The 22052-nt window shown below is 40.4% G+C and overlaps 1 protein-coding gene across 1 annotated transcript in view; it reads left to right on the top strand.

The window, feature by feature from the left end:
* FRMD4B (FERM domain containing 4B) overlaps positions 1–22052 on the top strand; it is a 117051-nt gene that overhangs the window by 57119 nt on the left and 37880 nt on the right. Inside the window, exons 6-9 of the mRNA XM_077822005.1 lie at positions 1121–1177; positions 2405–2427; positions 19715–19798; positions 20988–21053. Of these exons, the coding sequence (XP_077678131.1) occupies positions 1121–1177; positions 2405–2427; positions 19715–19798; positions 20988–21053 (230 nt within the window). The remainder of the gene's footprint in view (positions 1–1120; positions 1178–2404; positions 2428–19714; positions 19799–20987; positions 21054–22052) is intronic.

Here is a 22052-nt window from a genome sequence, read left to right as displayed (position 1 = left end):
AAAACTTCAAAAACAGACTCCAAGGAGAGACTGCTGAATTGGAATTAATTTTGCAAACTGGACACCATTAATTTAGGCTTGAATAAAGACTGGGAGTGGATGTGTCATTACACAAAGTAAAACACTTTCCCCATGTTTATTTTCCCCCTGCTACTGTTCCTCACACGTTCTTGTCAACTACTGGAAATCACCCACCTTGATTATCACTACAAAAGGTTTTTTTTCTCTCCTGCTAGTAATAGCTCATCTTATGTGATCACTCTTGTTACAGTGTGTATGATAACACATATTGTTTCATGTTCTCTGTGTATGTAAAATCTCCCCACTGTATTTTCCACTGCATGCATCTGATGAAGTGAGCTGTAGCTCACGAAAGCTTATGCTCAAATAAATTGGTTCGTCTCTAAGGTGCCACAAGTCCTCCTTTTCTTTTTGCGGATGCAGACTAACACAGCTGTTACTCTGAAAAATAACGAACTAGGTCCTTGCCCTGAGGAGTTGCCATGTTTTAAGATGTACTTATCTTTGGCTCAATCCCACGTCCGTTGTGCACTCAAACGTCTCATTACTTTTTAGGTGTGCAGGACTGGGCCCCTGTGCTTCGACAGGGTACGTCTAGCCAGTTGCAATCAATAAAGATTTATGCAGAAAATATGCGATTACAAGATAAACTGAATGGTGACTGGAAGAGAGAGAGAGAGGCAAAGACACACACCAAACAGCAAAATATCATATCTGTGACCTGAGTGCAGCCAACTGGTCTGGCGAAACTTGTAGGACCTGAATGTACTAAATTGCAGAGACAAAGAAGTGGTTCATTATACACCACCGATACTTTCAAATAGCAGCTCCCTCTCTTCTCTCCCTGAATCCTGTTTTCAGAATTTACTTCCTTGAATTAATCTAAAAAAATTAAACCCACAAATGGCAAAGTTACTAAAACTTTACTTGGCAATTCTTCCCTCCCCCTTCCCTCATTGCAGTGGTATGGTCTGCAATTGAGCGAGACCTAGAGGTACAGAGTAATGTGACAGCCTCCCAGATTCAGTAGTCCTGGGCTGTGTCCCTTCACTGCTGAGTCAGGATATGCACGTTAATGTTTTCCTCTTTATGTAAACAGGGGCAGATTGAGGTAGAAAGTGAGACAATCTTCAGATTAGCAGCCCTGATTTTACAGGTAAGACTATCTGTGTGTGTGTGTGTGTGTGTGTGTGTGTGAGTGTGTGTGTGTAGTTGCTTTTTAACATAACCCACAACTTTGAAACTTAGGCATGTTTGCAGCAATTTTTGGTTTATTTGTGCTAGATTTTGCATATCGTTTGTGAATGACTGGGGAGCTGCTATTTTATTCAGGCCTGTTATGGGATTTACTATTCAAACAATTCAGGTTGGAGAGTGGGAAATCAAGTGTAACCTTTTTCTGTAAGAAAGATCATTGAACAGAGTGATTCAATCAGGTCTGTAGATATTACAGCAGGTTTCTAACCTGTTTGTCACTTCCTCCTGTGCCACAAATAATTGACATGTGGCTGTTTTTATGGCACGATTTCAGAGTAGCAGCCGTGTTAGTCTGTATTCGCAAAAAGAAAAGGAGTACTAGTGGCACCTTAGAGACTAACCAATTTATTTGAGCAATTAAATTGGTTAGTCTCTAAGGTGCCACTAGTACTCCTTTTCTTTTTATGGCACGAGATGTTGGTGGGGAAAGAGAAATAGAGTACTGTAGCTAAAAGTTACTACACTATTTATATGAATTTTCCTTTAAGAGGACTAAAAAAAAAATCTAATTGTTTTTCTCTCTGTTTTGGTAAAAATAAATATTTTCCTCACCACTAATTCTATGTCAAATCATTAACCTTGTTCAAGTTATTTTTTGTCATTAGATTTACAATCTGTTTATGGTACAGTCTGTGATTGAACACAATCTCTTTCTTAAAAGTGGCTTAACTAAGTTTTCATTGACAAATGCAAGGTGAGGTGTGTTGGCTTGGTCTGAGTGAATGATTGTTTTCATCCTCAATGAACACGGATCCATCACAACCGCTGACCTTCTTGCAATGTTTGCTTTTCACAGGATGTAGCTGATTAAAGGAGAGAGAATGGGTCTTTCTGTTTATATCTCTTAAAAGTGACATGGAGTTTGAATGTGAAATTATCAGTGTTTTGGGAGGAGCGTGAACACTGGTGCAGGTGGATAACCTACAATCGCAAACGCTAGGGGCCAAATTCTATTCTCTTACATATATGCATGCAACTCCAGTGATTTCCCTGGGGTAGCATGACTAGAACTGAAGTCAGGATTTAGCCAAAAAGCAAAAATTAACAATGCTGAGAATAGCAAAGTTAATACTCAAGACTTTTGAAGAGATTGTGTTTTAATTTTGTCACTATTTTTCAATTGTAGGAAGCTAAAGGTGACTATTCCAGGTAATAACATTTCTCTTTATAAAATGTATGTGCTTAATGGCTCTCTTTCTTAGGTTTGCTTTGTGTTTTAAGCAATCATTTTACTACCATCAGCAGCATAGAAAAAACCCCAGCCTCGTGCAGTAACTGAAGAAGTAAAATCACTGCCATGCCAGACAAAAATCTTTTGAGTTCGTATGGTGAAGTGATTGTTTTGTGAATGGCTTCTGAATTCAAACATTCTGTTCCAAACCATTCTACTCAAATCACACCATCTAATCTGCGGTTCCTGGAAGGTGGGACGAAATAAATGCTACCACCTTTTCACATTAGAGACCAGGACTGTCCTTTGTCTTGGATCCATGTTTGTGAAGCTCCTAACGACCCTGTCTGTGCATAGTGCTAATGCATGCACAGAAAGATGGAGTTTGTCAGCTGCCCTCTTTGGAGATCAATGCCTTGCTTTCTTTTGCAGCTGCCCTGCAGGGGCCTCACCCTTCATGCACTTGACCTGACAGTTGTATTGTAGCTGGTGTGAGACTCCGAGTGGCTTTTGTTTAGCTACCTAATGCCACATAATCAGACAGCGTTTACCCTTGAAATCACTTTCTACCTGTTAAACTCTGTTCCTTGGGTGCAATAACCGGCTTATGGGAAAAAAAGTAAAAGCTATAGGATCTGAGGGAAGAGACCTTCAATTAGAAACAGCTCACTGAACAAACAGAAATTCAGAAGGTCAGCTTTAGTCATGTTAATGTTTTACTATGGGCTGAATTTCCACATAGGAAGGATGGCTTGTTTACACTTCTGCTACAAGAGCTTGCAAGTGACGCTTTGTAAATGCAGGATACTGAGCTACCTGCTTGCCTGCAGTAACTAGCAGCTTGCTTCAGATTGCAAAAGCCAACAATAGTTTGCTTCAGCTTTTTGTAATAAAGGGATAGTTGTCAAGTAAGTTTGGGTTCTTTTAACCAGGAACCCTGCTTCTCAAGAGCCTGGTCTGTCTTCCACCAAAATCCGTCACAAAACTCCTATTGACTTTAATGGTTCAAGGTCAGGCCCTTGAGAGGAAAAGATGATCTTGTGGCTAAAACGCTGGACTGGGCCCAGGAGTTCTGTCCCCAGTTATGACCCTCACCAAGTCACTTAAACTCACTGTGCCTCCATTTGCCTATCTGAAAAATGGAGATAATGTATTTCCCTACCTCACCAAGATGCTGTGCAGCTCAACTCATTCCTGTTTGCAAAAGTGTGTTGAGATCATCACAGAGAAGATGCTACTGAAATGCAAAATGAATTACTTCAGACCGTTCTTTTTACAGTGCCGCTCCCATCCTGAAAGTGCTTTTTTTGTGCAATGGTGCAGCTGCTATAATTGTTCCAGAATGGGTCATAAAATATGAATTAAAACCAAATGTGTGTGCAAGACTCCTCTAGATGAACACTATAGCCAAAAGAAGGAATTTGGTTCTGCATCTCAAGAGCGATTATTTGGGTCATCAGTGGTAAGGAAACTAGCTCATTTAACGGCATATCTTACAAAAATATTATGAAACAGGTCTTTTGTGCCAAACCCTCCTTTGATAGGAAGAATACATTCCAGACACAGTGTCGTCATTTATGCAAGTGTAGTATTTTAGCAATCTTCCCTGTTATCAGTATCTGGTTTCTGCTGTATTAGTTGTTCATCATCAGTTTGGAACTGGATTTTGAATCAGTTTGGACAGTGGCTGTCATGAGATTTTGTTTACTTGATATTGCGACAATTAACTTTTTAACGTGGGATTTTATTTTCAATGAACCTGCAGTAAATACAGGAATCACCTAGGGATTTGCTTGCAAAGAGCTGAAAATGGGCTACACTTCAGAGAGTTTTAAGTGATTCCTTCTGGGCCTGGTTGATTTTCACACTTCTGGTAGTAAAAGGAATTTTTTGGACCTGCAAATTGAAGCTGTGCATGGAAAAGGAGTTACTAGGTTTGAAGGTTTTTTTTAAGTATGGTTCATACCCTGATGTTGATCTGTGCATTGAACTCCCATTGAAGTCAGTGGGAGTCTTGAATGTGGGCTGACCGTTGGTGATGGCCAAAGGAAAGGGAACAGTCATGGTCCAAGAAATTGTAGCAGCTGCTGAGCGGGAGAGCACTTTTTTGAAAGCTCTTATTTTCGGAGAACATAGTGTTTGCTAACTTGAAAATCCTACTGTAAGGCAAAGCCCCGGACTTTTCAATAAGTCAGCAAAATGGCCTCTGGCATCTGGAAGATAAAGAGCCTCTGATTTTTGTCTTTCTCAGGTTAATTCTAATATGGGCAACAGAATCTTGGCCTGAGGAATTAGGACTAGGATAGGCCTTTATTTAGCTCAGAAAGAGGGATTTCCAGAGGAGGTAAAATTTTCAAAAATGCGTAAGTGACTAAGTCCCATTTTAAAAAGTGACTTAGGAGTCTAAGTCCTATTGACTTTTAAGATTTTCTAAAAATCGAAGTGCCTATGCCACTTTTGAAAACGGGACGTAGCCACTTCGACATTTTTGAAAATTGAACTTGCAGCCAGGTTCTAAAGGTGCGGATGGGAGACTAACTGGATTTTCAGATGTACCTATCTGCATTTTTAGGCACCTAAATACCCTTAAAAACCTGGTCCATAGGCATTTTTGAATAGCTATCCCATATTAATATCTCATATAAGAACAGAAGAACGGCCATACTGGGTCAGACCAAACGTCCATCTAGCCCAATATCCTGACTTCCAGCAGTGACCAGTGCCAGGTGCCCCAGAGGGAATGAGCAGAACAGGTAATCATCAAGTGATCCATCCCCTGTTGCCCATTCCCAGCTTCCAGCAAACAGAGGCTAGGGACACCATCCCTGCCCATCCTGGCTAATAGCTGTTGATGGACCTATCCTCCATGAATGTATCTGGTTATTTTTTGAACCCTGTTATAGTCTTGGCTTTCACAACATCCTCTGGCAAGGAGTTCCACAGGTTGACTGTGCGTTGTGTGAAAAAATACTTCCTTTTGTTTGTTTTAAATCTGCTGCCTATTAATTTCATTTGGTGACCCCTAGTTCTTGTGTTATGAGAAGGAGTAAATAACATTTCCTTATTTACTTTCTCCACACCAGTCATGATTTTATAGACCTCTATCATATCCCCCTTTAGTCGTCTCTTTTCCAAGCTGAAAAGTCCCAGTCTGATTAATCTTTCCTAATATGGCAGCCGTTCCATACCCCTAATCTCTTTTGTTGCCCTTTTCTGAACCTTTTCCAAGTCCAATATATCTTTTTTGAGATGGGGCGACCACATCTGCACACAGTATTCAAGATGTGGGCGTACCATGGATTTATATAGAGGCAATATGATATTTTCTGTCTTATTATCTATCCCTTTCTAAATGATTCCCAACATTCTGTTTGCTTTTTTGACTGTCACTGCACATTGAGCAGATGTTTTCAGGGGGCTATCCACAGTGACTCCAAGATCTCTTCCTTGAGTGGTAACCACTAATTTAGACCCCATCATTTTATATGTAGAGTTGGGATTATGTTTTCCAACGTGCATTACTTTGCATTTATCAACATTACATTTCATCTGCCATTTTGTTGCCCAGTCACCCAGTTTTGAGAGATCCTTTTGTAGCTTTTTGCAGTCTGCCTGGGTCTGAACTATTTTGAGTAGTTTTGTATCATCTGCAAATTTTGCCACCTCACTGTTTACCCCTTTTTCCAGATCATTTATGAATATATTGAATGAGGCTGGTCCCAGTACAGACCTGTGGGGTACACCACTATTTACCTCTCTCCATTCTGAAAACTGACCATTTATTCCTACCCTTTGTTTCCTATCTTTTAACTAGTTACCGATCCATGAGAAGACCATCCCTTTTACCTCATGACAGCTTACTTTGCTTCAGAGCCTGTGGTTAGGGAACTTGTCAAAGGCTTTCTGAAAATCTCATTGGAAATCCATCTTTCTGAAGTAGATGAGGTCTGCCCCACTTCTAAGTCACTTTGAAAATTTCACCCATGATATGTTTATTGTACGGAGGATGCAGATGTCAGCACAGCTAGTCGTGTGCTTTGGACAGCATCAGCCTCTAATGTGCAGTCTAAAGTTACTGCTGGTTCCAAGAGCAATTATTAGCAGAGGTGGCAACAAAGTGAAAATGATGCAGCTCGCCATTTTTTTTATCAATCATGAGCAGTGTGGTTCCTTTTCCTGTTTACTAAATTTGTGATCCCGGCCAGGGTAATTATACTGAATGTGTTTATCAGGACATGTGTAAGAATGTGTCATAGCAGTGCGCACTGAACAGCCAATCTATGTATTTAATGGGACATTGTTACGCTTGATATGGCCAGACGCTTGACCTTTGATATAGCTTTACTGTTGTGCTGTTGAGTTACATCTGAGTTTGTTTTCGGTTGTTGCAGATCTTTGGCCCTTTGTTTTCCAGTAATGATAATGTGGTCAGTTTTGTTCAAGGAGAAAAGAAAGATTGTTTTGCTTGTATTCACTTTTCAGTAGTACCCTGTGCATTGTGATCAATTGCATGCTTGAACTTAAATTGAAATTCCTATAACACATCAAATCTCCTCTCAATCCCTTCCCCCCAAAAAATCCCACCACCAACACATTAATTCTTTAATTCACGACCATGTGTTTGGTGAAACAGAAAAAGCTACAATCCTCAGCTGAGAATGACTTGAACTTGTAAATTCCAATAAGATCTTTTTGTATGTAGTCTCTGTTAGATTCACGTTGCAGCTTCTGGCACGGTTAATGGTTAGAAAAATATTTGTGTTGTATTCATTTTTGGGACTCCACTTTTAACTTGATTTTTATAAAGTTAATGTCTCGAGGGGTAATGAAATTAATACATTGGGTCTTCTGGTAATTATTCATAGTGTAAATATGCAATATATAGCATGATGCTGCTCTGGAAAATTAGCAAACTATCTTTCCCCAGGTTTCAGAGTAGCAGCCATGTTAGTCTGTATGCGCAAAAAGAAAAGGAGTACTTGTGGCACCTTAGAGACTAACCAATTTATTTGAGCATAAGCTTTCTTGAGCTACAGCTCACTTCAGTATAAGTATATTCACCAATCTGATATTGTACGACACTATGTTTTATTAATGCTGTATTAAAGTCTTTGTAATATAAAGAGAGATCTGATTATCCACCTCCTTATATACATAGTGTGGTACAATCCGACTATTTGTTTTCTTTAGTCATTATAGCATAATCCTTTTTATTAAGAGAATATATTTTCTATCATTGATAGTTGTGAGTTCCATTCTATTCAGATTTGTATAGCTTCTGGGGCATGACTGAAACAGACAGGGCACAACTGAAATGAAGATTGACAGTCCTAAATCTTGTGCTTCTAGCAGCAAGAAAAAGTTGATTAATATCAGATTAAGTACTGTGTGCAGTGTCAGGAAAGTTACCTTTTTAAAAGTTTACTTTCAGGCAGATAATCTCAGATCATATTTTCCACAGTAATTTCAGGCCAAACCCATGCTGTCTGAAAGTTAATTAAATTGCTGGAGGAGGGCTTCCATTTTCTTTAAATAGCTGACACATTGGATTTCCATTCTAGCCTGTGGGCTGCAAAGATAACTACCGACTGGCATAACATAACACAGACAATGTAATGAATTCCTGATAGCTGACATATATGAGAGACTGGGGTTTATCGTTACATGGGTGATAAACACAGTTTGTGAAAGGAAATAGTTTGTTTAAAAGATACCCTTGCAGACTGCAATTGTAGCGTAATTGTAACTTCGGGGGCACCCGAACCCAATTTCACAAAGGAATAAATTAAATACTTTCTTTGTTTTTAGCTATAATGAGCTAGTGTTAACAACGTGCTCCAAACTAAGAGTGAAAGAACAACAATATGAGACCTTTGGTCAACTTTTACTTGAAAATCTTATTATTTTATGGACAGACTGGAAGATTGTTTACAAGAAAGGAATGTTTTATCAAAAAGTTAGAACAAGTAGCTGCTTTACAGATGTTCAGAGTTGTTTGTCTTATAGAATAGCACCTGTTTGCCATATTTCTCATCCTATGACTGACATCACTTTAAAAATAGTACATCCTGAAGGATTGGTCATGGCATACAAAGCCTTTCCTGTCTAGCTTCCTAGCTGAAGTCCAACCCAGGTTGTAATGGCAAAAGTTGTAACTGTCTGTCGGCTGTGAAATATGTTAGTTCTCCAGGTCCCAGCAGTCAAGTGTCCTCATCACGTAATCCCAGTAATGAGCAGACATGCTTGTCAGTCTCCACAAAGAGGCCAGGGATTGGATGAGCATGGAGAGTGAACTTCTCTCTAAGCCCTACAGAAATCCCCACCCGAATGAGGTTGGGGCATGTTGGTGGATGAAGTGGCAGACCAGGTGGCCTAATAAAGGGCTTCAGTCTCCAGATATCCCAGTCTAGCACATTTCACAGACACCAGTGAAAAATGATTATTAAAAATACAGGTTGATAAATAAGCATCTAAATAAGGATCACTTCATGATTACCTGTTCTGTTCATTCCCTCTGTCGGAAGACAAGATACTGGGCTAGATGGACCTTTGGTCTAACCAAGTATGGCTGTTCTCATGTTCTTATGTCTATGCAATAATATTAAAATATAATATTCCCCCAAAGTATTCCATTGTAAATGCACTGTAGGTAGTATGCAGGTAGCTCGTAAATCAATGTTGACACTCTGGCATTGCTCAGATGACTGTATTTCTGCTTGTTTGCCAAGTGAATCATTGTGTATTTTGCCTGTCCACAGTAACTCTTTACATAAACTTTTTCCTCAGATACCTCATTTGACCTTTGTTTCTAATCCATTAATTCTTTTGATCAAAGTAAGCTACACTTTTCCCAATGAACATATGGGCATAGTTTTGGAAGTGCTTACTTGAAACTGATGGGACAACTAACACGAAACAAGATTTGCAAGATCAGGCCATATTATTTTATTTTTTCATTTAGTTCATTTTATATGATGTGCCTGACACAATAAGCAACATGCATTACAATTTAATCTATTGACAGTGTCATAATACCTCTCTACCCTACAGAGCTAAGACCCTCCTTTCCCAGTCGTCCTTCTCCCTGGGTAAATATAGCAGACGTCCTTTGCAACATGTCTTGATGGTAGAACGGTTCAGAAAATGGGAGTGGAGGAGAAGGAGAGGAGTAATACGGAAACTTAATTCTTGCTGTCTGTGTATCAAGGGAGATGTAGTCCTGCTGGGAAGCCTGGCCAAAGAGGAGCCTGGGGAAATGAGGCAATTGAACTACAACTCCCATGAGACACCTTGGCAGAATTTCTGAATTGAAAACTTTTCAAACATTAAGTTTTTCAACCAAAAGTTGAAATTGTCTAGGGAAAGCAGACAAATTTTTGAAGAAAAAAAAATCAAAATTTCTGTTGAAAACAATAGTTTAGATGGAAAATTTTCAATCATCCCTACTGGAAGGTCATTATACTGAAGTCAGACCAAAAGGCCAAGAAAATTGCTGATCCAGATCTGAAAACTCCAAGCCTCTTCATTTTGTTTTCTTGGATTTCTCTTCTGACCTTTCTGTGGTTTGAGAGGGGAGAGAGAGTCTCTCAGACACAAATGATTCAAACAGTAAAGGGGCTACCTGTTAAAACCAGCAGGTTGGGTTATACTCTTGAATAGCATGTTTCCTTGAAGATTTACACAGAGAGCACAATTTAGACTGGTTTTCTCTTACCTCTTACAGTAAAGGTTTGATACTGAGTAAATCCATGCCTCTACTGTAGGCATAATGAAACAAAAGCCTCAAGAACTAGGTGGTCAGGTTGTAAAATATGGACTGCAAAGGTCTTCCATGGGGTAAGCTTAGCTATCAGTTTGAACTGAGTTCATGAGGCTAAATTTACCCCTAGTGTATCTCCATTGACTTAGTTACATCAAGGAATAATTTTGGCTCCTGCAGTCTAACCTATGAGCATTCTTTATAGCATTGCACACTGACCCTGCTACACTTCAGCATTTCTCACTATAGTGGAGATAAAAGCCTATTTCTGGCTGAAGCTTTTGTTTACATTCTGTTATAGGTAACCCCTTAGAGGATTCAAACTGAAAGTTGAGAGAGAAAATATTTCTGGGATTTTTTTTTTCCCATTTGTTCACATTGCCTTTTTGACAGTACTTTGTGCATAGTCACTTTCACTGTTTCCCCTGATAGGCCCCCATGCTAAGAGATTGCTCATGCACAAAAAGTTGTGTGTCTGTGTAAGGATTTGCAGCTGTAGGACATCTGCCAGTTTTTTTCTATTTGTGTGGGTCTTTCAGCCAGCAACAGGGGAGAGAAAATGCATTTTAAAACAGGAAGATTGGATGTAAAAACTACCAAACTCAAGATGGGAATTTGAAGGAAGACATTGTTCCTGCAGCTCCTTTTAGCTCTCATTTGGAAATGATCACCTGTCAGATTGATAGTGCCGTTTTAACGTTTTTCCCTCTTCTAACAATCTGAGTCAAGGCTTCGTTCAGTCTGTGGCGTAAATAAGTAGTTTTGTAGTTATCAGTTTGGACAGTCCACACAAAAGTCAATAATGACTCTGAGGGTTTGCCTGCACTGCAGTAAAACACCCGCGGCTGACCTGTGTCAGCTGCCTCAGGCTATAAAATTGCAGTGTAGATGTTAGGGCTGGAGCCCGGGCTCTGGGACCCCGCAAGGGGGGATGGTCCTAGGACCCGGGCTCTGTCCAGAACTCCATTACGATTGTATAGCCCCACAGCCCGAGTCATCTGATACAGGCCAGATTTGGGTGTTTTACTGCAGTGTAGACATATCCTTAATGAGTCAGGTGTAAATGCTGTGAGGGAGGTAACCAAGATATTGTGTGGGGGTGGAGGTGGATATAAGGTGTTTTCAAAGTTATGATCTCATGTGGTCTAATGATGCATAGTGTGATCTAAGAATAACGTGCATTTTTAAAGAAATCTAACTGTACATTTGATAGAAGCAGCATACACTGCAATGGGTGCAAAAGAGCTGTTTTGTTCTGTCACATTCATCCATTATCCCACAAATGAGGTCTTTTTGTGGTTTTTAAATACACCTGTGAATCAGTGGGGCAGATCCTGTCCCTGTTGTGAATAACTGGCCCTGTACTGCTCAGCAGGGTAGGCAGGATTTAGGGAGGGCTGTGCCTGTGCTCTCCTTGGTGCAGAGCTCATTGTGCAAGGTGCACCAGAGAAGGGTGAATGCGATGCCAAAGGGTCCAGAGGGCATGCAGTCCTCTCCCCCATGGAGCTATGCAAGCTACTACAGCTTTAGGGCTGGAGTAGCAGCCAGGACAAGACTACTCTGCCTCAAGGAAAGGATTCCTTCACCCCTGGCCCAAGTACATCTTTCCATCATGCAGACTGCGTATTAAGCTGAGGGTTTGCCCTTACGCCGTGTAAAATTACGTTCCAGTAACTCTGAGCTGCAGTTTGTCCTTGATTACACTGGTGAATATCTGGAGAAACTCCACTGACTTAAGTGAACTTTCTCCAGATTTACACCAGGTAACTGAAAGCAACGTCTGGCTTAAAGTGGCAACCTTAGAATTTCCTTCCTTTTAGCTCCCTAATTTCTACTGTAAGGGTCTCAATTCCGTTGCCCGTATTGCACTGCCTAGGCATGGTGGGAATGAGCAGAATAACAGCACTTCAGCCTCCGCTGTTTTGCCATTGTAGATTTGTCAGTCCTTTTTATCATTATTTTGATACCTTTTTTTGTATTTTAAAGTATCTTTGTATCAGCACAGAGGACTGTGATAACAAGCTTTAAACTTTGCTGCTGTATTCAGACCTACAAAAGAACCACAACTAATTTGGCTGATCTGACTTTTGTATGAACAGACAAGTCATGAATGTTAGCAATAACAGTCTGTCTTTTGGGGGAGGGCTTGGGATCCTTTGATCATCATGTCAACTGTGAATAATCTTCACTTGTTCAAGAGCAAATCCCTAGGTAAATTGAAACAGATTTGCTTCCTGCCTGGTCTTATGGGGGAATATTAACAAATGCACATGCAGGTACTTTTACAAGTTAACTGTGTTCTGCTCTAGTTCTGCCTGTGGGTTACCCTTTGGCAATGGTGGAAGTTTTGTTCAAAGATTGAGGGTCCTTATGTTCAAAATACTCAGCTCTCAATATTGGAGCTGGAGAAGAAAGACGGCCAAAAGGTTTAGGCCATGGCCTAGGATTGGACACCTAGTTTCAAGTCCTGACTCCAGTATAGACTTCCTGTGTGATCTTGAGCAAATCACTAAGCCTCTCCGCGCCCAACCTGTAAAATGGGTATAATAGCACCTCCCTACCTTGTAATGGTGTTGTGAGGATAAATACGAAACTAAAGAGTGAGAGGTGCTCACATATATGGTAACAGGGGCTATATATGTGTGCTTCGGTGCCTAGCTGAGAGAGATGCACTAATGCAGTGGACTGTCATAACATAATAGCACACTCCATCTGAGGACCTTTGAGCACTTTCCAAACATTAATGAATAAGGCCTCCAACACCCCTGTGAGGTTGGTTACCAATATCTCCACTTTTTTTTCAGAAAGAGACACTCAGGAGTGGAGATCATATGTAACTTGTCTGGTTGAGCACTGTGTAACAGAGCTGGAACCCAGGTCTCCTGACTCTTTGGCTCTGATCCGACTCCCCTTGAAACCATTGGAAAGAGTCAATGGGGATCCTGTGCTTTCATTACAAGCCCATCTCTATCTATAATATGTTTTAAAAGTTAGTCTCTCAGCAGATATTAGGTTGATACGGACAGTCAGTGGGTTTCATCTGTGTGATATCTTCCTTCCACACTGTTCAAAAGCCATTTGACAGATGCTCTTTCCAATGCCTTTTACCCATAGCATGTACTTATCCAGTGTTTGAGGGGCCAAACCTTGTAACCTTTCCACAGGGAAACTCCCCACTGGCTAAAGGAAGGCATGATTCTGGAACGTCCTGAGAACCTCCAACTCCCATTGAAGTAAATCACTTGATCAGCCCCTTTCAGGATTTGGGCCTTTTGACTAGAAAAACTTCCTGTGTGTTCCAAAGTACTGTACTGTAACTGACTGAGAGATTAGGGAAATAATGCAAATGTGTGATATTTGGCACTAAGAGGACCAATCAAATGAATGTATCTTAGAATGCTGCTCCAAGATCTAGCTGCTCTATTCGCTTCTTCCCTCTGCTTGAGTCTCTCCGCTGGATTGCAGTCGCCTGTTTTGTTTGAGGTCTTTTGTACTAAATTCAAGCTTCCTAATCTCATTGTCAAAAGCTCTCCCTTGCTCCACCTGTTTCTGTAGCTGCCCCCTTATCTCCATCTACACCTCTTTCACCCTGTATCCTCCACCCTAATAATTTTTGCTGCCTCCTCTCACACCTGCTTACATACTGCCCTTTATGCATGGAACAGCGTCCCAATGGATACTCACTGAGCCCCCATCTCTCTTTCCTCCTTCAAATACTTAAGAAAACACATCTGTTCCAGACGCATTCCAGCGATAAGACAGACATTCCGTTCACTGAGCCTGATTCTCAAGTCTCTGCTCATCAACACTGGCGTGAATTGGGAATAACTCCATTGAAGTCAATAGAGTTACATTCTTTAGATCAGAATTGTGCCTGGTGTCGGTCTACCTTTTATAAATAATAGTGCACAGCTTTCTCCTTCAGTGGTAGTCAATCTTTGTAAAGTTAGAGGAGTTGGCAATTCTCAAGAATCGGGATAAGTGTCCGAATATATCAAGTAATCTAACCATTCTCCTGACAGAAATTACAGATCCCATTTCTAGTATTTAATTTGGGTGTGCAACATTCTTTTTCTAACACAAAACCTTTAAAAGAACAAGAGGGAAAATTTTTAATAGAAAATTTCCCCAGTGTATAGAATACATGACAATATTGTATTGTCTCTTGCATGTTCCAGTCCCTTCTCACACACACACACCACCACCACCACCACCAAGATTGTTCCTAGTGTATACTCCCGTTTATCCCAAATCCTATTGTCCGAATCTCCTCATTATCTGAATCCCTTCCTGTCTTATGTGATGTTTGTTTGCAAAACAATTCCAGAGTGACAAAAACGCCTTATATCATTTTGTTATGATACATCCCAGACTTACCAAAAAATTAAGATTTACAGAGAAATGAGAGCTGTTGAACTGTTATGCCATACCAAATGTAATTAGTTTGGTGGTTAGTGCTGTCTTGGGTGTGCCTGTTGCTTTTATACTTCATGCTCCGCATTTTATGATAATCTCATTAACCACATCTTGTTCCATCAAAGGTTTTACCTTGAGTTACTGCTTTAGCAACAAAAATAAATTGTTACTTGACACAGTGGGCACAAGGAAAAGGGGGCACCTATTGACAAATGGTTCTAATTAGCACAGTTCTGTTGTGTCAGTAAATCTTGGGCTAGCAGGGAGCGTTGTATCGTGAAATGACAAGCTGTGAAGATGCACATACTGAGAGTGAAAATATATTATGCATCTTTTAAATGTTTTTAATTCTTAGTAATATACTTCCAGTGAAGTGTGCCATTATTGTCTGCCTTAAGTTCCTCTTAAAATTCTAATGGAGATTTAAGTACAAAGCTAAAAGTTTTAGCCACAACCTACTCTTTCTGGTATAAGGTGGGTTTCAATAGGTAGATAAAGTTGAGCCAGACTTACTATAAGAAAAACATGGTAGTTTGTTTGATTAGATTTTCTATTCATAGCACAATATGTGTTTGGATTTTGTTGTTGGGTTTGTTTGGATTTTTGTAGGGACTCAGTCCACACACACAGCACATTCACTAAGACCAAGAAGAGTTGTACATACAGATCAGGGGCAGTATCTCGCCCTAAGCTAGTTCACATTGTTTCAGAAAACTAAATATAGATGATGCACAGAATGCAAATTAAAACATTGTGCCTTGAGAAGTGCATAATATAGATTTTCATTAAATCTCAGAATTGGGGTATTCCCATCCAGATGATGGTGATCAATTCAAGTTATGTTAAATGTACACTAGGGGACTGTATACACGGGGTGGGATGGAAAAGAAAGGAGAAAATACACATTTTCTTTCATTCTTCTCCTGGGGGAACAATACTTCAAATAAGCTTGTTCCATATTCTCTTCCTAGGAAATGAACTTTTTTGCCAAAGAAATTCAGCCCTGTTGACCCTGGGCATTTTAAGTGTTGGAATGGTGCCAGGAACCACCAGGGCTGACTCATGAAGAAGTCCCTTGGTAAAGGAGGTCAGATTAAATGCAAGTGGGGGCCCCCTGGTCCTGACAGCCAAATTCCAGCATTGCTCTTAGGAGGGCTGGCTTGTGTTATCACCAACTGCAAACAACCCACTGCCTACAGTAACCGCCACCCACCCTCAAATTCATCCAGCCAGAGTCATTTTTCAGAGAGAGGCTTTTAGAATTCAGCTCAAAGCCAGGCATGCTGAGCTGCAGCTCAAAGTGACCTACTCTTTGTTTGACCTACTCATTTCAACAGTGGAGCAGTGGGCGTTTCTCCCCAGTCCCCTCTCTTCATGATTTCACCTCTGGTTCCAGATCCTATAAAAACCAAACACCAACCTGTCATTCAAATGCTACTTTCATCTGGATTCCTCACCTCTGAGAAACAGCTGAGCCTATTATTAAGGCGTGTGATAGTGATTCTAAACATCAGGGGGAGAACATGCTTTGTCCAGAGGGAGAAGTGATAATGAACTTTTGGGGAGGAGGGGAGAGGCTCCGACTCCCAGTTTCTCACTCTCCGTGAAGCTGTGAATCATCCCAAATGCTAATCCCTACTGTGTAGTCAGCAGTTTGATGCCATTTAAATACCAAGCTGTGCAATTGACTCGAGGGCAAAGGTACATGATGAAGGAAGCAGACACATACCCTTTTTCTTCAAGTTTTTCGTTCATATTTCCATACATTCCACAGGTTTAACCTTATGGCTATGGAGAAAGGAACTCAACATGGCCGTTAGAAATGTGGGGCCTTCTGTTTAACCACCAAACTCCCCTACCATAGTCTTGTACTTCCAGGAGATGTGCTGCAGAATGCTATGTAGAATACGCACCTGTCAAACGGCATATCAAAGGATGGGGACCTTAGGAAGGGATAACTTCCAAGGTCTGGGCCTCTCAAACAAAAATTGTTTTATTCTTTATATTTATGGGGAAATGGGTGCATCAGGGGATTATGTTCTGCAGCCAGAAGGCCTGATCCCTAGCCTGTGCAATTCATCAGAGCTCTGTTGACTTCAATCAAGCTACGTTGACGTACACTAGCTGGGGATCTGCCCAGAGCCTTTACCGCTAAACCGCCACTTCCAGTCCAGTCGAGGCCCTGCAAGTGATTGCAATTTGTTGCTACCACAGAACAGTTCTCAGTGGCCTGCGAAATGAGCTGATGTCTCAGTGTGGAGGATTTGCATAAAGGTTGTAATCGATAGCCACTAGGGGGTCTCCCAAACTGACTGGCGGTAGGCAGACGAGCCCCACAGGGCAGAGAGAGTGCTGTCCGTCCTGACAGAATGGCAGCAGGCAATGTAGAGCTCAGTCTGCGGCCAGGTTGCAGATATTTCAACAGTTACAGCGTCAAGGGCCATATTTATTTGATTGGAGCCTGTATCTTGATATCCGATGAGGATCAAATGTTACTAGATTAGTCTACTAACCCACCATATGCGGAGATGAGAGGCCTTGCAGTGAAGCAGAAAGCCTGCCCCAGCTCAGCGCCTACATATTAAGGCGAACATTTTCAAAGGTAGGTGACTAATACAGGCACCTAAATGAGTAGCCTGGAGTCCAGAGATGCTGAGCACCCATTGAATTCAGTGAGGTTTAGCACCTGTGGAAATCAAGCTACCTACTTAGGACCCCGATCCTGCTGGCACCTAAGTACAGTGACAAAACTCTCAAACGAGGGGCCGAAATATGGATTTTGGTGCTAAATACTAGACCTCCCACAGCTGTAAAGATTGTGGCCTAAATGTCTGTATTTAGGAAACATCTACCCCTCCTCGTTGAGGAAAATAGCTCACATTTTCCTCTAAAACTCCTCTAATCCAGTATATTTCAGTGGAGTTCAGCATTGCCAACCCAGAGGGCTCAAAACTCATGAGTCTGGTCCCAAAAAATTGTGAGACGGACTTAAAGACCATGAGATTTTAAAACAAAAATAAATACCAATTGAGTTCTTTTTATTTGCTTTCTGGTTTCTGAGCCTTTAGGGTGCACTCGGGTCATGTTTTCAAGATTTTTCTCCACAACCTGAGAGCTAGAAACTTACTGGGTATTTTTTGTATGTTGGTTTAAATGGAAGCTGAGATTCCCATGTAATTTCTGTCAATCTCAGCATCTGGGACTTTAAGGAAAAAGCCCACCCAATATTGTGAGAGTTGACAACACTGGGAGTTTTTAAAAAAAAAAAAAAAAAATTCTGATTTTCTTCACAGATCCATGTTTTGTGGCATTCAGGGGCTGATCAGAATGCCAAGAGCTGAGCATGTTCCTGGCACAAGAGCACTGGCTGTGGGAAGCTCAGAAATAAAACTGAAAGCCAGTTAGTACGATAGGCCACCCGTAGTGGCAACTTCAGCCGAGGTGGTGAAGAATAAAATGAGGCTCATCACCTCGTCCCTAGAGAAGGTTCCTCTATGTCAGGGTTGACACATTGTCAGGGTGATGTAGAAGAAGCTTGCGCTGCGGCTAGCCCATGCTCTGAATAAACACAGGGTTTTAATTTACAGTGCCTTCAGCACAACACCTGCCAAAAGCACTGAGCACACTTCCAAGAAGCCAACTTTTTAGTGCTGCCTTGGGCCTGCATTGCTTTCTCTAGATGCAGCATTACAAGATCGGGGCCGATGCTGCAGGTTTTATGCTGCGCTCCTCTCTAGCAATGCACAGTGAGACACACACCAAGAAATTCTGAGGGAAGAACTGGAATGTGACTGAGACAAAATCTTGAACTGGAGAGTCTGATCGGCAACATGGCTCTAAAACAGACACCTGAACAACGCCTCCGGGAAGTCACCCAGCTTGTTCAATTCAGAAATCTAGGCCAGTGTTAATGAATCAGAGCAGTGCATTCTTTACATGGAAAAGTCATGTTTATGCCTGTTCCTACCACTGCTAAAGCATGCAGAAATCCTGCAGAAATGAGGTGTGCAAGTTTCAGCTGATTGGTTAATGGAGCATGTAAACAGAAAATTTTAACCACTTCAGTGCTGTCTATTATTGCCAGCTTCAGTGGGTGCCAGTTTGTTCAAAAACCAATGTGTATTGTATTTACTTTTACTAGACTATTAACTATTTTTGTAGAACTGGTCAAAAATGGAATTTCTGATCTTTTGTTTCTGGGTTTTGTCCCAAATTGGGCCAAACAATCAAAATATCCAAACTTTTCACAGAAGGAAAAATACAGAAAAATTTCTGTTATAGAGGTCGAACCATTTTGTTTGTTTCAACATATTTCAATCAAAACAAACATTTCCACGTTCTCTCATTGAAATGTTTAATTTCAGTTTGCCAACCTGAAATGAAAACAGTTCATTTCAGGTCAGGTTGATGTTAATCTCTGCGTCCACCCAAGCCTCTGCAGTGTTCCATGGGAATTGTAGTTTTAAGTCAATCCAAAATGAAACATTTCATTTAGGTTTTCTCTGTGGAAATTTTACCAAAATTAGTGTATTTTTCCCTCTTCAGAAAATTTTGATTTTGACTAAACTTGTTTTTTTTCAACCGGAAACTATTTGATTAGAAATTTTTTGACCAGCCCTTGTATTTTTCATGCCTGGAATAGATGGGTTGCCTAACAGGAGTCGATTTCTAGCTAAAGGCTGAACAAAAATTCTGCTGAAAACCTTGAAAACAACATGGTCATTCAGGCAAGAGGTTTCCTTTCTACAAATGCTCGGGGCAGGTTTCCAACTTCCTGTATTCTGCCTGGAATCAACGGTATTTGTTAAAAGATGGATAAATACCATCTCTTCTTTTCTTCAGCAGCCTGATTTCCCCATTGGCCATGATATTGTGCTCACAATGAATGATAACCCTGGTGTACAGGACAGCATTTTACAGAATTGTCATGTCAGAAGGCCTCTAGAATTACATTGCTAAAGAAGCTAGAATATTGTGCAAATGAACTTGTTTTTGGGTAGCTGATACCCAGTGGCCTTTCCTTTTTCTGGAAACTAATGATTGCATCTGTGATTTAGCAGCAGTAACTTTTGTACCATTTTTATTTTTAGTGACGATAACACAAGAAAAGATTTAAAGGCACTGCCTGCCTTCCCTACCAAGACCTTGCAGGAACACCCCTCACTCACTTACTGGTAAGCTCCTTGCTAGTATAGAAATGTGAATGTTAGTAGCAATTAGTAGCCGTTACCAGGTCAGTTTTGTACACTGTTTGTAAAGGGTGTAGCATGTGTTATAAATGGGTTTGATCCCAAGCCCTGTATCTAAACACTTCTAAACTTTAGAGGTTCTGAATCCAAACCCAGATCTGGATATAAATGTGTTTGTTAGCCCTTACCTTTGTAGGGTCAAACAAAATCTCTGGATCTGAACATCACCACATTTGAGAGAGACTTGAAATCCAAACTGCAGTCCAGCTCTGAATTTTGCAAATGGCACCCATTGTTTAGAGCAGGCTTAATCAAAACAATTCTCCAGGCCAGGGGGTGTCTGAAATGCAGAGCCAGTTACAGTTTTGTGCCTTGAGTCCATCTTTAGCATGTGTCCTTAGGTAAGAAATACAGCTCAGCATTTGTGTTGTGAAGAAACAGTATTAAACAATAAGATACTTTTATGTTGTAATAGATCCCCTTTATGCAGGTACAGTATCCTGCTTTATTTCATTTCTAGGCTCTAACTTACACTTTTCTCATTTTACCACTAATACTTTTTAGAAGGATTCATTATTTTCCCTATTAAGTGCTATGCAACTAAATCACTTGGCCTGGTTTTCATTTGTCTTCAAGAGTGATAGAGGGCCGAATGCGTATTTTGTTTCTAATTCCAGCCGAACAAAATGTAGACACACATGATGGAGTGACGATGGTATAGGTCGTCTGTAGGTCCATTTGTTATATGGCTGAGAATAAAAATAACCTGTACGAATATGTAGGAATTAACACATCCATTATAACTGTTCTCTGTCTTACATAAGCAGCACTAGCCACTGTCTGAAGTTCTGGGTTTTTTAGGTCCTAGATATGAATTTATCTAATTAGTACCATTATTCTACAGCAGCATCTGTAATAAAGCTGGTTGATCTGAAATGAGTAGCTAATTAGACTCTGAAACGTTGGATGATGTAGTAAGGATTAGACAGAAGGTTCCATTCTGCATAATGAAGGATGGAACTGGAGTCATTACAAAACTGAAACTATTGGGAAATGTTCAATGAAGCGCCTTTGGTACATGCTGAGCCTGGGTTTGAATATCATCAAAAGTTACTGCATGTAAAAAAAAAAAAAATCACTGAGCCGCTAAATTGATTTTGTGCTTGTTTTGCAGTGAGGACAGAGTAATTGAACATTATATAAAAATTAAAGGTCTGACCAGAGGACAAGCTATTGTTCAGTGAGTGTATCGTTTATTTCATTGGGGGGTATTTTTGAAATACTTTCTGTTGATACGTGGGAATGATGTTGTGCTGATAATCATTCACTGTGGACTTTTACCATTCATATCTGTAGCAACGACATTTTTGATTGATACTATTTAATACAGACAGCAAATTTACATTAACCCATGTCTTAAATTTTGCATTTCACAAGTCCCCAGTTAAGGTTTTACCTCCTTTAAATATCTTCGATATGCAAAAAATGATTATGGCCTCATTTTAATACCAGTACCAGAGGGATTGCCTCCAAGCTTTGTTTGCTAACAGTTAATTTTTACCCCAAAATCTGAAGGAGGATGTTGCCTTAAGTTGTGTAAGGATAACAAATATATTTATTGTTTTAAGGTGGTTTGAATTTGGTTTTCAAAAGGTGAGGGACTTAGGGGCTATTCCAAAGCCAATTGAAGTCAATGGACCGATTCCCATTGCTGAGCTTTATATCAAACCTAGAACTACTGAGTGGAGGCAAATATAGTATAAGGTGTAATATGCCCAGATGTTTGAGAAGAGCTACATAGTTATATAAAGCAGACAGCGTGCAAGTTTCCCCACACTGCACCTCTCTCCTAACCAGTAAAAGTCCTGCTGTTAAGTCCTAGGACTCTTTCAAGTAGGAATGTAGAATAAATGATCTTTTCACTATTCCATTGAATCACCAACGTATTGAATCACGTAGACCCTTAATGGCATAAATGTATTAATATTACTACTTAAAACCACTTATTTTTTGATGTTACCATAACTCTCCTTCCCATTTTCCCAAGTCACCAGAATTAAATAAGCCTAGGCAGCTCTTTTCCTGCAACATTCTGTCTTGGATGGTTTAGACACAACAAATCCTGCATCTTGGCAGGGGATTAGACTTGTGGTCCCTTCTAAACCCTATGGTTCTATGATTCTGACATTTCAGAAAAGACCTTTCAACATGTAGTTTTAGTCTCAGCTTTCTCAACTCT

Source organism: Eretmochelys imbricata, chromosome 7 (assembly GCF_965152235.1).
Source record: "Eretmochelys imbricata isolate rEreImb1 chromosome 7, rEreImb1.hap1, whole genome shotgun sequence".
NCBI lineage: Eukaryota > Metazoa > Chordata > Testudines > Cheloniidae > Eretmochelys > Eretmochelys imbricata.
This window is presented reverse-complemented; position numbering and strand designations above follow the sequence as displayed.